At 39.3% G+C, this 14,834-nt stretch overlaps 1 protein-coding gene across 1 annotated transcript in view; it reads left to right on the plus strand.

Moving 5' to 3' along the window:
* EHF (ETS homologous factor) overlaps positions 1 to 14,834 on the plus strand; it is a 71,099-nt gene that overhangs the window by 33,629 nt on the left and 22,636 nt on the right. The window contains exons 3-6 of the mRNA XM_042477192.1: positions 4,704 to 4,949; positions 5,991 to 6,050; positions 10,827 to 10,895; positions 10,998 to 11,066. Coding sequence (XP_042333126.1) covers positions 4,704 to 4,949; positions 5,991 to 6,050; positions 10,827 to 10,895; positions 10,998 to 11,066 — 444 coding nt within the window. The remainder of the gene's footprint in view (positions 1 to 4,703; positions 4,950 to 5,990; positions 6,051 to 10,826; positions 10,896 to 10,997; positions 11,067 to 14,834) is intronic.

Genomic DNA, 14,834 nt, shown 5'->3' on the forward strand with positions numbered 1-14,834 from the left:
GTTGTTGCTAGTGAAATGCTCAAGTAAGTTTTAATTTACACATTTTCTTGTGGAATAATATGTTTTGCATCTGGCATTTGTCTTTTTGCATAAGAGAGTCTCCTGCACAGACAACATATTGTATGCTTTAGCAGCAACATTTATAGGTTGCTTTCTAATTAATTAATTAATTAATTAATAGATGCCAAAGGAGAAATTAATTTCTTCTAGGACAGGAATCAAGGCAGCTTACAATGAGTAAAAACAAACAGATAAAACAGCTAAAAATAACAACACATATTAGTACACAAGTTTAAAAACAATTGAACAACAACTTTATTAAAAGCACAAAGTTAACACAGTCTGAAACAGATTGAAAACATAATTTTAAAAAGATTCAGGCGTGGGAGGCTTACTAACCAAGAAGTGTTGGCAAAAAATCTTCACTGTTTATCACCAAATGTGCCTGAGATGTTGGTGGAATGAAAAGCTTCCCCTGTAGATTTTAAAGCTCTCTCTCTCTCTCTCTCTCTCTCTCTCACACACACACACACACACACACACACACACACACACAGGTTCAACAAGATGTGAATGAGTCTAGACTCCTTGAATTTGTACACTTTTGTTTCCTATTCTTCCTTTTGTATTACTCCCTTTTGCTTTTAGTTGTGATTTGATAATGAGGGTTACTAATAACTGTTGTTGTGTGCCTTCAAGTTGTTTCCAATTTATGTTGACCCCAAGTTTCTTCAGAGGGGGTTTGCCATTGCCTTTGTTCAAGGCTGAACAGGGCCTGAACAGACAGGCCAAAATAAAGCTGCTTCAGGTCACTTGGGAGGTATGCTGTTTAAATGACACAAGCATCTTAAGAGGCCAGAAGCTTTGCCAAAGCTGTGCTCTTGTCCTTAGGACCGGAGCGTGGCTTTGGCATGTCTTCTGGCCTCTTAGGGCTCATGCAGCATTTTAAAAAGCATACCTCCAAAGTGACCCAAAGCAGCTTTATTTGGCCTGTCTGTTCGGGCACATAGTTTCAGAAGATGGCTTAAAAAAAACAATTAAATGTTATTTTATGAAAAGCACATCATACAAATACAAAATGCAAAACTGAAAAGAAAACAAAGATAATGATTGATCAGATTAATTAACTAAACTGGCCAGTTAATGTTACCTACTGTTCCTGGAAGCTGGGTTAACTAAAAGCAGAAGGAGAACTTCTGAGCTCCTTCTTTGGGTGTGTAGGAGAAGAAGGGGGGGGGGCTGTAAGAAAACTAATGTTATGTGTGAACAGAGAACAGTTTACTGTAACATCTCACTATGGCCATTAGGTAAGGCTTAATTGTTGTTGTTATTGGGTGAAAGCCCTATTCCATTCAATTTCTATTTCAATATTTTTGGATCAATTCTTTTTTGGACATCCTACCCTGCATGATCTTGGGAGCTAAGCAGGTACAGCCTTGGTTAGTACTTGGATGGAAGACCAACAACAAATACCAGCTACTATAGGTTGTATTTTAGAGACAGGAACTAGCAATACCAATTCTGAGTATTCCTTGCCTATGAAAAAGCTATGGGATTTGTGGGGTTGCAGTAAATCAACAGGCAACTTGAAGGCACATACACAGAAACATGCTGAAAACTCAAAATACTTCACAGAATATGTGTTAGAAACTCCAGGGTTAGAAACTTTAGAAATGTGAGTATTAGGCACCTTGTTTATGTAGACACCTCTTTGTTCTCATAATACCCATCCTTTCATAGTCTTCGGTGAATATTGTAACCATTTACTTTAAAAGGTTTGCAAACGGCACACTTAAGATTGTAATTTTTATACCTTCCCCCAAAAGATCTGTTTTTAAAAAGAACAGCATTTTGCTTTGAAAAGCTACAGAACTACTCTGAGGAAACAAGTAGAGATTTTGAAAAACATAAACTCAAAAAACCTGGGCAGGGCAAATATGTGTCTACAGAATTGGGAACTACATGTCTTGTGTCTGGATTAATAGATGACAGGATGGCTCATTTGTTTGTGTAGTGTTTTAACCTATGTAGTTTTGTATTGTTTACTAGGTATTAGAAGTCTGGTTTATTCATTATGTAAAGTGCGGCACAGGCTTTAGCAAATATGGTCTTCCACCCACAATGCAGTTAACTAAAGAGAGAACATATATGCAAAGAGTGCTCTTCTCCAGATCCACTTGGAATATACTGTGTTGTTTTTTTACAGTAACTGCATGCCAAGGAACTGAGGCCATAATCTTAGTTCTGAAGTAGTTTTAAACCGGGTAAAACTCCTACCATGGCATGCCACAATATGGAAAAAAGGCTGTTTGCCTAGGTTCAAAAAACTGCAGACAGACCTCTCACATCCAGTGGGGTTTTCAAGTCTTGGACATTTTTTTCCTGAGGGAGGGAGAGAATGAGACAGAGAGTGACTGGAAAAGTTAATTTTTTAGCTCACATTCCTCATAATCCTCCAGCTGGCCATGTTGGCTGCAAGATTTTAGAAGCTGTAGTTGGATAAATGCACATATCTTTATCTTGGGCCTTTAAGAAAGTCCATGGCTGACATTCTGTTGGTGACACACATCAACATAATGCTAGCATTTTTAATTTTTATTTTTTTTTGGCCAAAGGTAAGTGAAGAGTTCACTACTTTCCTTGTATAGTACTCCAGAGATTCTGGAAGATCAAGTTACTGATATGTGTCCAGGTATAGATACAGTGTTGGATGCTTGTCCACCACCTTTTACTCTTCAAAAGCCACTAAATGGCAGGTGGGAGGCTGCAGGAACAAGCTGAATCTTGCATGAGAGGAGACAAAATGTAGTTCTATCCAGGCTGAACGTCTCCCCATTGAGGACCACAACCAAAATTATGGGAATATTCTTATTAGGCAAATCAAAAAAGCACTAAAATTGTGGTGCTAGTTTCCATTTCTAGGGCTTTTTGCTTAGGCAAAGAAGTTTGAAAAACATACAGAGGGAAGAAGGTTGGTAGAGGCCACTCCAAACTGTGATCTTGGACACATCATACTCTCTCAACCTCAGAGAAAGACAAGCACAAACCCCCTCTGAACAAGTCTTGCCAAAAAAAAAATCCCTGTGAAACGTTCACTTTAAGATCAGCAAAAGTAAGAAATGACCTGAAGACACAATAACAATAAACTGCAAATCCCATGTAACCAGGCAGTTAAAGTGGAATCAGAGTGCTTTAATTGTGCACTAATTGTGTGTAAAGGGATGGGGTTCTTCTTTCCCTGAAACTCAGTTTTGCAGCTAAGTGCTTGGATTTGATACTGCTTCAAAATAGCCAGGCAGTGACAGCAGCCAATAATGTGTGCCAGATGTACCCTTTTGTGGATAAGAACAATGCAGTCACAGTGATTACGTATTGCCTATCTACCTTAGTTGCATCTCGATTAGAACACTGTAGTATAAACTACAACAGGCTTTCTTTGAGGATCTTCAGAAATAACAATTGCTTCAGCATATGTCCACCAAGTTATTGATTGTGAAAGGCCTTGGGGTTCATGCAGTGTTGATCATGATACACTTTCATTGACTTATAACTGGTTTCTAGGCATATTCAAAGTGCTGATTTTAACATTCAGAGCCCTAAATTGGTGGCAGTGGTGGGGAAGGTGCAGGTATTGGTCCTCTAGATGTTTTGGCCTATATCAACCATCAGTCCCACACAGCGTAACAGTTTTAAGGGATTGCAGAAGCTGTAACAGAAAACATCATGGAAGATCAACAATTCCTCACTCCCTAGTAGGGTTTGGGATGCCCTGATGACCACTGTATGATGTTCTCTACACTTGAAAACCTTTCCCTAGCAGTCCTGGGCTAGTTTCTGCACTTTCTCCATATGGTGAGCAGTTCCCTGTACCAGGCCCTTCTCACTGTGGCACCAAGATTATGGAATTCCCTTCCTAGGGTTTGTGTTGCTCCTCAGTTGTGGGCCTTTTGATGCTGAGTGAAGGTAGCTTCCATGACCTTTGGGACTTTCTGCTTTTATTATTTAACTTGCTTTCATTGCCTCTGTTGGAAACTTAGGCCCTAAACAGATGGCCCTGAAGGGGCGGCATGAAGTGTGCTGGATTTGAGTGCTGGATCAGGGCCACAGTAACTGCACGCCGTGGCCCTGATCTGGCTATTTTCTGGCTCAAAAAGAGGTGGGAAAATGCTACTCCTTTTTGATCCAACAAAAGGGTGCCCTTTGCGCCACTGCCACAGCGTTGCAGTGCTCCTGTGGCATGCAACATATAAACATCACACTGCTGGAGCACATCAATGCTGCCACTGTCTGGATGGGTGGGTGGCATGACTCTGGCTTGGGGGCAGTGTTCGGGCGGGCGTCATCTAAACACCACACTCCCATGCTGCCCCCTAAGCCAGTGCTTACTGCGTCTGTTTCGGACCTTAATTAGCTCTTGTCCTATTTTTCCTGTTTTCTTATTTTGATTTTTAAAATAACAGCTTCAGTAACATACAGATTTGATCACTGTAGTATGAATTTGATTTGAATTTTTATAAAAGATTTTAAAGAATTTTGGGAACTGTGTGACATGTCAGATCGAAAGGCAAGGTATAAATGTTTTCAATGGTAAATAAAATTAATATAAAACCAATATTTTCATATTAAAAACATTATTTACGGAATTAACCATCCATTTTGTTTGGGATAAATGATGTAGCAAATAACCAATTCTTTTCTTGCAGCACCAGGTAGTTTTTTTGGAACTCAATGGCATGAAATACATCCTCAATACTGGACAAAATATCAGGTCTGGGAATGGCTCCAGCATCTCTTGGACACCAACCAGCTTGATGCCAATTGCATTCCTTTCCAGGAGTTTGATATCAGTGGTGAACATCTGTGCAACATGACTTTGCAAGATTTCACCCGGGCAGCTGGTACAGCTGGACAGCTTCTTTACAGCAGTCTTCATCATCTGAAGTGGAATGGTAAATACACACTGAACCAGAATAAGCATTTCCCAACTTTGGGGATATCAGATCACAGATGGTATTTCCCATAATCTCCAGACAGCCATAATGAGGCTTAATAGGAATTGTAGTTCAACAGCGTCTGGGGATCCAAGGTTAGGAATGGCAGGTGTAAGTAAAAAACACACATTTTAAAAAAAATTACATATGATTTATGATTGAGGGTGGCAAGTATAGAAAGGAGAGAGAAACAGTTTAATCAATCCTTTGCTATTGATCACAGGGAACACACACAGAGTACTGGAATAACCATGGAAATCCTAATTCCTAACATGTGATTTTCTCTACCTCTAATTTTTAGTGTTTATTCTCTCCAGATAGCTCTTTTAGCCTACAGAAACAGTAATTATGCATATGGTGGCATCTATTTTCATACTATGATCACAGGGGTATCAGCTGTAGTGTGAGAGACTCTGTATTGAAGTCAAGGGAAACTCCACATTGAGTCTTAGCATAAAAAGCTATGCATTACTGCTTGTCAAATCTACATCCCCAAAGGTCATGCTACCAAAATCTCAGAGCAGATGCTTAGTAGTTCAGGTAAAAAAGAAAATATATCTTAAGTCGTGTATAGCCAGTGTAGATGTGTAGATAAGGACAGATGGGGAATACAATAAACGTTTCATAAGACTGCCTGGGCCTACAGAATGCTACACCAGAGCATTGTTTTGTTCAATAGCTAAGGCTATTTCCCCAACATTAAAACTTACACTCTTAGCTGTGCTCCTGCCAAGTTGTTCCCATGAATAATATTTTAACATGATGTAGATAAGCCTTATGACAAAGAGCCAGGAGCAAGCCTAATGTGGGAAGGCATTCTTATGCAGACATTATCAAGCAAACAATTGCTTTTCTTGTTCATTCACATATAATTACAGGTGTTGGATGGCATTGATTCTTGTTGTCAAAACAGACCAGTAAGCTTCACAATATGGGTTTGAAATTCTGCCTCTCTGTAGATTGAGTTGCCCATTGCATGTCCCATTCATTCTTTTGCAGGTCAATGTGGAAGTGAAATGTACCTGTCACACAATGTCATTGTTAAGACAGAACAAACAGGTGGGTTATGGTGTTGATCTTGGTGTTGCAAATAATAGCAAGGAAGTCCAAATAGGATTGAACAAGAATAATATCTGACCAAAATGTATGAATTAGTTTGATACAGTTTGACACTGCTTTAACTGCCACGGCTCAATGCTGCAGAGTATGGGATTTGTTGTTTGTTGTGGCACACAAGCTCTCTGACAGAGAAGGCTAAATATCTCACAAAACCACAAATCCTAGAATTCCATAGCATTGTGACATGGCAGCTAAAGAGGTGTCAAACTGCATTATTTCTGCACTGTAGATGGAGCCATAGATTGATGCACAAGACCTTGAAGGGGGTCTTCAGATTTTTTTTTTTAAAAAAATATCCTGCAAACAACCTATTAGGGCTCTAATCGAATCAGTAGTAAATGTTTTAAGTACTAATTTTTATGAGTGAGGGTCAAAGTGGTTTCTCTTGAAGTCTTTTTATCCGCAAAAAAAGTTGTTAAAAGCATCACAGCAGGCTCTTGTTGGTTGTAATAATAGGTTTAGGGTGGGAGGCAGTTGAGTTAGCTATTTAACCACCCTAAACAGCTCTGCTGGACAAAACTCTGCGGAAGCAATACATGCAGCACAGAAAGAATTCTTTTCTGCATCTATTGCCACCCTGTAGGAAGCCAATAAGTTCTCAAGGAGTGTCTTGTCAGATAAATGTCAATGTTTCAGCCAGCGGCACTCTAGTCATTGCACAGTCCGCTTCATTTTACAAAGATCTTCTGTGTACCATGGTTTTTTATTTGAAGTGGGCCAGTAAGGATGCTCAGGAGTGATAATTTGGCCATAGACTAGAGTGCCGCTGGTGGAAACATTTTTGCTTAGAAGTAGGGGTTCTGCCTGAGGCTTTAGAGCACTTCTGCCTATCAAAGTACAAAACACTAGGTCTGGTAGACCAACATACCAACTAGGTATATGTTCTTAAGAAACTTAGCTTTTTTCAGATAACCTTTTTCTGGTGAAACTGATATAGTAGTGACAAAAGGCTAATGAAATTTATTTGGGTTCACATTTAGAAGTGAACGTAGTGGGTGATGATTGAAGATATGTAGCTCATCAGTTGATAGGCTAGGCAAGAATATGTTGCTCAGAGGAATACATGGGGTGGACCTAGCTGTCTTTTGGAGTTACTTCCTAAATAGTTGCAAATGTAATCACCACTCCTACTAAACACTGGTATATTTGTCATTGACTTACTTGGAAAACTGATTGCAACTTCACCTGGCATTTCATGAGTTCACTTGTGTGAGATCACTGATGTGACTTTTCGGACATCTTAAGATGTACTGTAGGAAATCCTTTTAAATTGTGCAATTATAGTGCAGAACTGCTGTTCTTATACTGTGTCAAACTGCAAAAACACAAATGTTTCCAAGCACCACTTGGGTGAGGCTTGTTTTCAGAAAAAATAATGGATAGGTCAAAAGTCTAAACACCAAGAGTGTATGTGCTGTTGTAAGGACATAGGTTTGGGGCTTTGGAGTCCCCAAACGTAGCTGGTAAGTAGAAGAGTGGCTAAATTCCTATGTCATAATTCTTAACCTAGCCAAGCACAATGACTTAGCAACTGATTCATTTTCAGCTGCAATCACATTCTTTAATGTAAAAGACAAATAGATCACCAAGCTGACTTTGTATTTTGAAATACAAACAAAAACAAACTGCACCTCTCGTAAAACAATACTCACATGAGCATCATGCAGACTATACATGTATTACAGTTCAAAAGGTAACTTTTAAATAATGATGAAATCTTTGTATTCTTTCCTCACTATAATATTGGCCTTAATCTTATTGGTAGTTTTAACTTGAATAGATCCATTGCAACACCTCTTGAATGGTGAGTCAATACCTAAGAAATCCCATAGTTTCTGTGGGTCTGCTGTATCCACTCTACCCCAAACCACAGTTGTTTTTCCTTTGTGAATCTGAACAAACTACACTTCCCAGAATTATGTACATAGCATTGAACTATGTCAGTTAAAGCAGTGTCAAACTGGATTATTTCTGCAGTATGGATGCAACAGGTCTTTACGCAGAGAATTTATAAAACTGGAGTTCAGTCCTATGCAACTTTACTCTAGTCTTAAGCTCTGTGGAGTGCATGCTATACAATGCAATCTTTAAAAATTGGTTCAAAAGTAAAGCACTTTGATTTCATTGTGACTGAAGTAAGTTTGCATGGTGCTTGTGAAATTGTACTTTCATGTAAAAACTTACATGAATTCCAATACAATAATCCAATAGTAATCTACAGAGTAACAGGAAAAATCATGAGACATGCTGTGTTAGTCGAATATCAGTATTCAAAGGGATACTCATCTGAGGAAACAGATGAAGTCTACAAAAGGTTATGCTACAACATGTTTCGAACAATTAGTCTCAAAGGTCCTACAAGATTCCTTTGCATATGGAAAATCCTGCTTAGTCCTGAAGTGTTCTGGATGTTCCCAGACAAATCAACTGGGCTCCAATCCTATACAGCAGCCTGACTGCATGAAGCCAATATGTTTTAAACATTGGCATTCCCCTTATTCTTCAATTGTACTGTGTGCCTTCAAGTCATTTCCAATGTATGGGTAACCCTAGGGTGAACCTATCATTGGTTTTCTTGGCACAATTTGTTCAGAGGAGGGTTGCCTTTGCCTTCCTCTGGGGTCACGAGAATGTGACTTGCCCAAGATCACCCAGTGGGCTTCCATGGCTGAGTAGGGATTTAAACTTTGATGTCCAGAGTCATCAGTGGTCATCAATCCACTGTACTATGCTGTCTCTCTCTTGTCTTTCTACACAAAATTATTGCAAGGAAAATTGCTGTGGATCTGCTGTACATGGGATTACAAATTGGATGCAAGCCAATTTGTGTTGGCTTTTGCCATCTCATGTGAGAGTGCCAGGTTGAGATTTCAGAAATAACAGGACAAATTCAAGGCAGGAATTATCTATGTGGGCAAGCCTCAACTAACAAAAAATTTACTGCTAGTGTTTTTTTAATTAATGTGGGGCTTTTAAGTAGTTCATATTTCACGATTGCAATGCTAGAATTCTACTCTAACAGTTTAGAGGGATAGTTTAGGGGAAAAGTTATAATTTTCAAACAGAAAGCTGTAGTGTCTCACCAAACTAGTAACTCCAGATTTCCATACAATGTTGCTGGAGTAGAAACATAGGCTACTGCCATACTGCATCTAGACTGCATAATTAATGCAGTTTGACACTGCTTTAACTCTGATGGCTCTGACCTATGGAATCCTGAGATTTGTAGTTTGTCTCTGACAGAAAGACTAACTATCTTGCAAAACCACAAGTCCCTATATCATTGCTATTCTACAGTATTGAGCCGTGGCAGTTAAAGTAGGGTCAAACTGCATTAATTCTGCAGTGTAGATGCAACCAAAGTGCTATAATTGTGCCTGATGAAAGGGTCCCAAGCCTTTTAATAGCACATTTAATTTAATTCATGTTTTAATACATTAAATTCTTGCTGGTCAATGACCGAATAAATTTTATATATATAATACATTAAATTTATTGCATTTTTAACAGAAACATTTTAATTATGTTTGATGTTGCCATAGCCTCCCAACTCTGAGAGAAAGACTGCACTGGTAATCTATACTGTCTATACTGCTATGAAGGAAGGAATTGCAACCATTTTATCATTTAGTACAAATGGCTTTATAAGAAGAAGTCTTTTCCTCATGGCATGGCATCAGGGACGTAGCCAAGGGGGGGTGTTCTTGGGGTCCGGACCCCCCTTCCATTAGAAAAATGAATGATGTGTGCTGCTGTGCCGCCGCACCCAAGCCCCATTATAATGGTGGCACTTAGGCTGGACCCCCCCCCCCTCCTACAATCCTGGCTACGTCCCTGATGGCATGGCATGGCATGGCAGGGGGTTGGACTGGATGGCCCTTGTGGTCTCTTCCAACTCTATTATTCTATGATTCTATGATTCTATCCTTGCCAAAACACCTGTTGTCACAATGGAGTAACTTTAGAAGCACTTAATTCCCAAGCTTGTAAATTAATCAGACTAACTGTTTATTTCCCATGATGTAGCCTAGTAGTACTCCTCAGTAGTAAAAGTGACTTGGGATTTGCTATATATCTAGTTCACTAGCTATGGTTATTCTGGCATCGGAATAACCTGAGAATAATAGAATTCAGAGACATGGGGCCAGAACAAAATGGCATAAAAAGCTAGCTTCCAGCCAGCTTGGGAGCACAGCATGCAGAGGACACATGGCCCCAAGATGCCCGGAAGCTAGCTTCAAGCTGCCTGGCCTTTTACATGGGGGCCAGCTTCCAAGTGCTCCAATGGCATGGTGTTTATAGGCCACACAGGTTTTTCTGGTGCCAGAATAACCATAGCTAGTGAACTAGATATATAGCAGATCCTGCTGTGGCGAGGTGGGAAATTCGGGTTTTTGCTGGTGGCAAAAGGAGTGGCTGCTTGCTGCTCCTTTTTCAGCTAGTAAAAAGGCAGATTGCGGCATGGCCCCGATCTGGCTTTGTCAGGGGCAGTTTGAAGCTGCCCCTTTGGGGCAGTCTGTTTCACCCCATGGCTGTGTTAATGTAGAATATCCCTATGTAAAGAGATATAGCACATTTGAGACTAACTGTGCAAAAGGCATTGTAGTATAAGCTTTTGTAGACTTAATATATTTAAAAACATTTCAGCCTCCTGAAATGCTACTGTTAGCAATATTAATTTTTATTGTATTTTTGTTCTGTTTTGTTTTGTTTCAGATCCATGCATAATGACATCCTGGAAAGAAGATAATTATTTTTATGATAGTGGATATGGTGGCACAGTAGGTAACTAACTCAACAAACAATGAACAATTTTTAAATATTTCTAGGCATTATTTTAAATATTATTTAATATTATCTCTCTCTCTCTCTCTCTTTACTTTTCAGAATTAGTAGACAGCAAAGCCTATTGTCGAGCACAGATTTCAATCAATGCGGCCAATCACCAGCCTATTGGTAAGGGTGCCAAGCCCCATCATTTAGTTTTTTGTGGGTTTTTTGGGCTGTGTTCTAGAAGTGTTTATTCCTGACGTTCCCATCATTTAGTTTAGATGACTTAGAACTGGGTTTTTGCATGACTTGACATCATCCCATTTCCATGGATATGAACATTTATTCCAGTTCTATTAATAGTATATATTTCAGGGCATGGACTACCATGGAATGGATTGACTAAAATGGCAATGGTAATCTCTCAGTTCTCCACTTTGACAGACATCTTGTTTATTAGTCCCAACTACAGTAAACTCATCCGGTCATTTGTTGAGTCTGTGAGTCAATGGGTAGATAAATCAAATGGGTGCAATGGGTGTACTCTAGTCAGGAGTAAAATAGGATTGAGGTCTATGTGTGTTTACTATCACTCTGATCTACAGCAGCTGCACAGCTTGCCCACTTCAAACAAATGATCTCAGAAACTCATGTTTGTCTTATCCTTTAGCTGTCCACCCATTCTCATAAAATGGTTGCCAGCTCTTCAAATCATTCTGACAGTAGTGTGTTTCAGTTTCAAGCTCCCTGTTGTGGTGTGTCTGTCCTCTTACTTGTTAATCCTAGTTGATGGGTGGCATGCCAAGGGCACAGTGCACTGTTAAAACTGAATTTGTATATTCTGTAAAAAGAAATGGTTAACTCCTGAATCATATGCAAATACTGGGCTTTTTTTCTTTCCTAAGTTTTGCAAGATACCTTTGTTGAAACACACACACACACACAAGCTGTCAAAGCATGACTTTCAAAAACTCTTTGTGCTTGAAATGTATTGTTTTGGCAGGAGCAAACAAATTAATTTCCAATTTTATGGGAAGTAGGAGGCAGAGTGATGCTATAATTACAATATGGTGGAACTAAAGCAGGGATGGGATTTGGGCAGCCTTCCAGATATTGAACTACAGCTCCCAGCATTCCTCACCATTGGTGACACTTACTAGCACTCATGGGGTAGTTGCATTTTAATCATCTGCAGTTTAGCAAACTTTAGAGGACTACCCAATGCATTCTCATGGACCAGAGATGTGCCACCATTGTTTCAGATTAACAGACAGCATATCCAATACATGCTCAGCCCAGAAAAGAAGGGTCTGACTGAACATATATAGGGTATGCATTGGAAATACAGTTTTACAAAGAATATACATTAACACATAAAGAATTTAAAATGTCAGACATGCCCACACTGATCCACAAACAGTGTGAACCAATGAGGGAATATGCTGACTTTGACTCCTGTGTGCTGTCTGTAAACAGAGAAAGACAACTGTGTCCTATCCAGCTCCTGTAGCATAGCCTGCTATTGCCAGTTGTCAAGCATCCCCCTTTTTTTCCCTGACTAACCATTGTTTCATGAGCATGGCACACAGAAAAAGGGGGAAGAAGAAAATACTCAGCATAGCATTCGCATGAAACCCTGTGATTCAGACTGTCTTTCTCTCCTTACAGATAAATATAATTTTTTAAAAACTGTATTGCCAATGGTGCTACATCTCTGGCCCTTGGGAAAGTATTGGGTAGTCCTCTAGATTTTGCTAAATAATGAATAAAATAAAACTTTTATTTCTACCCTGCTTTTTGTTAAAACAATCAAAGCGGCTTACAATATTAAAAGAATACAACAATATATACAAAATATCTCCCCTTCCCTTAAAAAAGAGTTAAACAGTTTCAGGTTAAAATTACATAAAACAATAATGTTGGGCAAAGTCATCACATATATGTGGGGGTCGTTACATGGCCAAGTTGTTTATTCTGGGAAAACCTGCTGGAAGAGATCTGTCATAACAGCTTTCTTGAAACTATCTAGATTGGTAATTTGACGGATCTCGCCTGGCAGGCCATTTCACAGACTGGGAGCGGTTGTACAAAGGGTCCTCTGGGAGGTTACAGTCAATTTGGTCTTATAGGCTGCAATAAGTTCTTCCCAGTTGCTGAACTGTAGCATATTAAAATATGTTTCTCTAGCCCCCCCTTCCACCATCCTTCCAGTGTTGATGCTACTAAAAGATTTCAGCTAGATAAATGCAAAGGATGGCAAACCTGCATTGAACAAGTGCCCACTGTATGTTCTTCTTCTATGCTCTATGTTCCATGCATGATCCTGCCCTGTTTTAGCTAATCTACTGGTATACCTCTTATGGTGACAGAAGCCTGAATCCCATCTGTTCATCCTAACTAGAGTAGACCCATTGAATCAATTGTTGAATGTTAAATTAACATGTAGGTAAATTCCATTGGTTGATAGTATTTAATCTAGTTGGGCCTAAGAATGGAATTAGTGCCGTAATATTTTATATTTTGCTGGAGAATAGGGCCTAAAGCCCACAGTCCCCATCCCAATCAAGGACAATTGATTCAGTGGGTCTGCTGTACTACAAATTAGCTGTAGGATCTAGACCTTAATCTTATGCATAATCTTAAAACCTTTCAGGTAGGCCTGCATATTTCCAATATTTTTTTTTAAAAAAACAGCAACAATCAAGGCCCCCAACAAACAGCATTGAAATCAATATAATAACAGAACAATTAATATTGTTACAGCAGAAAATATCTAGTTTGCACTTTAGAAAGATAGGTAATAGTGTAGAAAACATCTTGCATCAGAAATGAACAAATTTCCCAAGTCTGTGATATATGTCATCAAAGAAAGCATGCTTGCAAAATCATGTGTGCATTTGAAAATATATACTGCTTTCCTACAACAGGCATGGTAAATAGCAGGTGCCTCCAGAATCCATTACAGAGCATATTCAACACCAAAAGAGAGAAAAGGGGAAACAGATAAGCCAGTCTCATAAGCTACCCTAAGCATGTTAAAAAAGCATAGATGTAGAAGTTTGGTCACCAAAATGGAGATCATGAGAAGTGGAATCTAATAAAAGTAGGAAAATCATTGCTAGATGAGTTATGAAAGAGGCTTTCAAATGATCTCCCAAAGATTTAAAATGTTTTTTCTTTACTTATGCAAAATTCACCTTCATCTCACATGTGCATATTGATTACTAAAATATGGATCGCCAACACCATAGTATTCCACCTTTTTGTGTGTGTGGCTGTGAAAGCTGACAAGTCAAAAAATCTGATAGGAAGAAAATCTATTCATGTGAGATGTGATGCTGGAGAAGAGTTCTGTGAATACCATGGACTGCTAAAAAGACCAATAAATGTGTCTTAAAGCAAGGACCTTATCGCACACATTTTAAAAAACATTCTGGGCACGGGTAGGGGCTGCTTAGGACCAAGAAAAAACAGATTTCACCGCACACCAAATTGTCCTCAAAATGGCTCCATTCCATCGCCTGGCATCAGGCCATTTCCATTCAGTACTGAGGCGTGTCCTTTGGCTCTGATGGAGAAGTTTCGGCAGAGTAAAATGACGCATCTCAGCACTGAATGGGAATGGCTTGGTGCCAGGTGATGGAACGGGGCTGTTTTGAGAACACTTTGGTGTGTGGTAAACTCTGTTTTTTCTCGGTTGCGCGTGGCCCTGTGCCCAGAATGTTTTTTAAAAAGTGTGCGATAAGGTTAATTAGGCCTGAACTGTCCTGAGAAGCAGAGATGACAGAGCTGAGGTTGTTGTACTTTGACCATATCATGAGAAGAAAAGACTGACTAGAAAAGACGATAATGCTTGGTAAAGTTGAGGGCAATAGGAAAAGAGGAAGACTGAACACCAGATGGATAGATTCAATCAGCAATGCCAAGGCCATGAATCTGCAAGACTCATTATGG

This window comes from Sceloporus undulatus, chromosome 1 (genome assembly GCF_019175285.1).
Source record: "Sceloporus undulatus isolate JIND9_A2432 ecotype Alabama chromosome 1, SceUnd_v1.1, whole genome shotgun sequence".
NCBI classification, from domain to species: Eukaryota; Metazoa; Chordata; class Lepidosauria; order Squamata; family Phrynosomatidae; genus Sceloporus; species Sceloporus undulatus.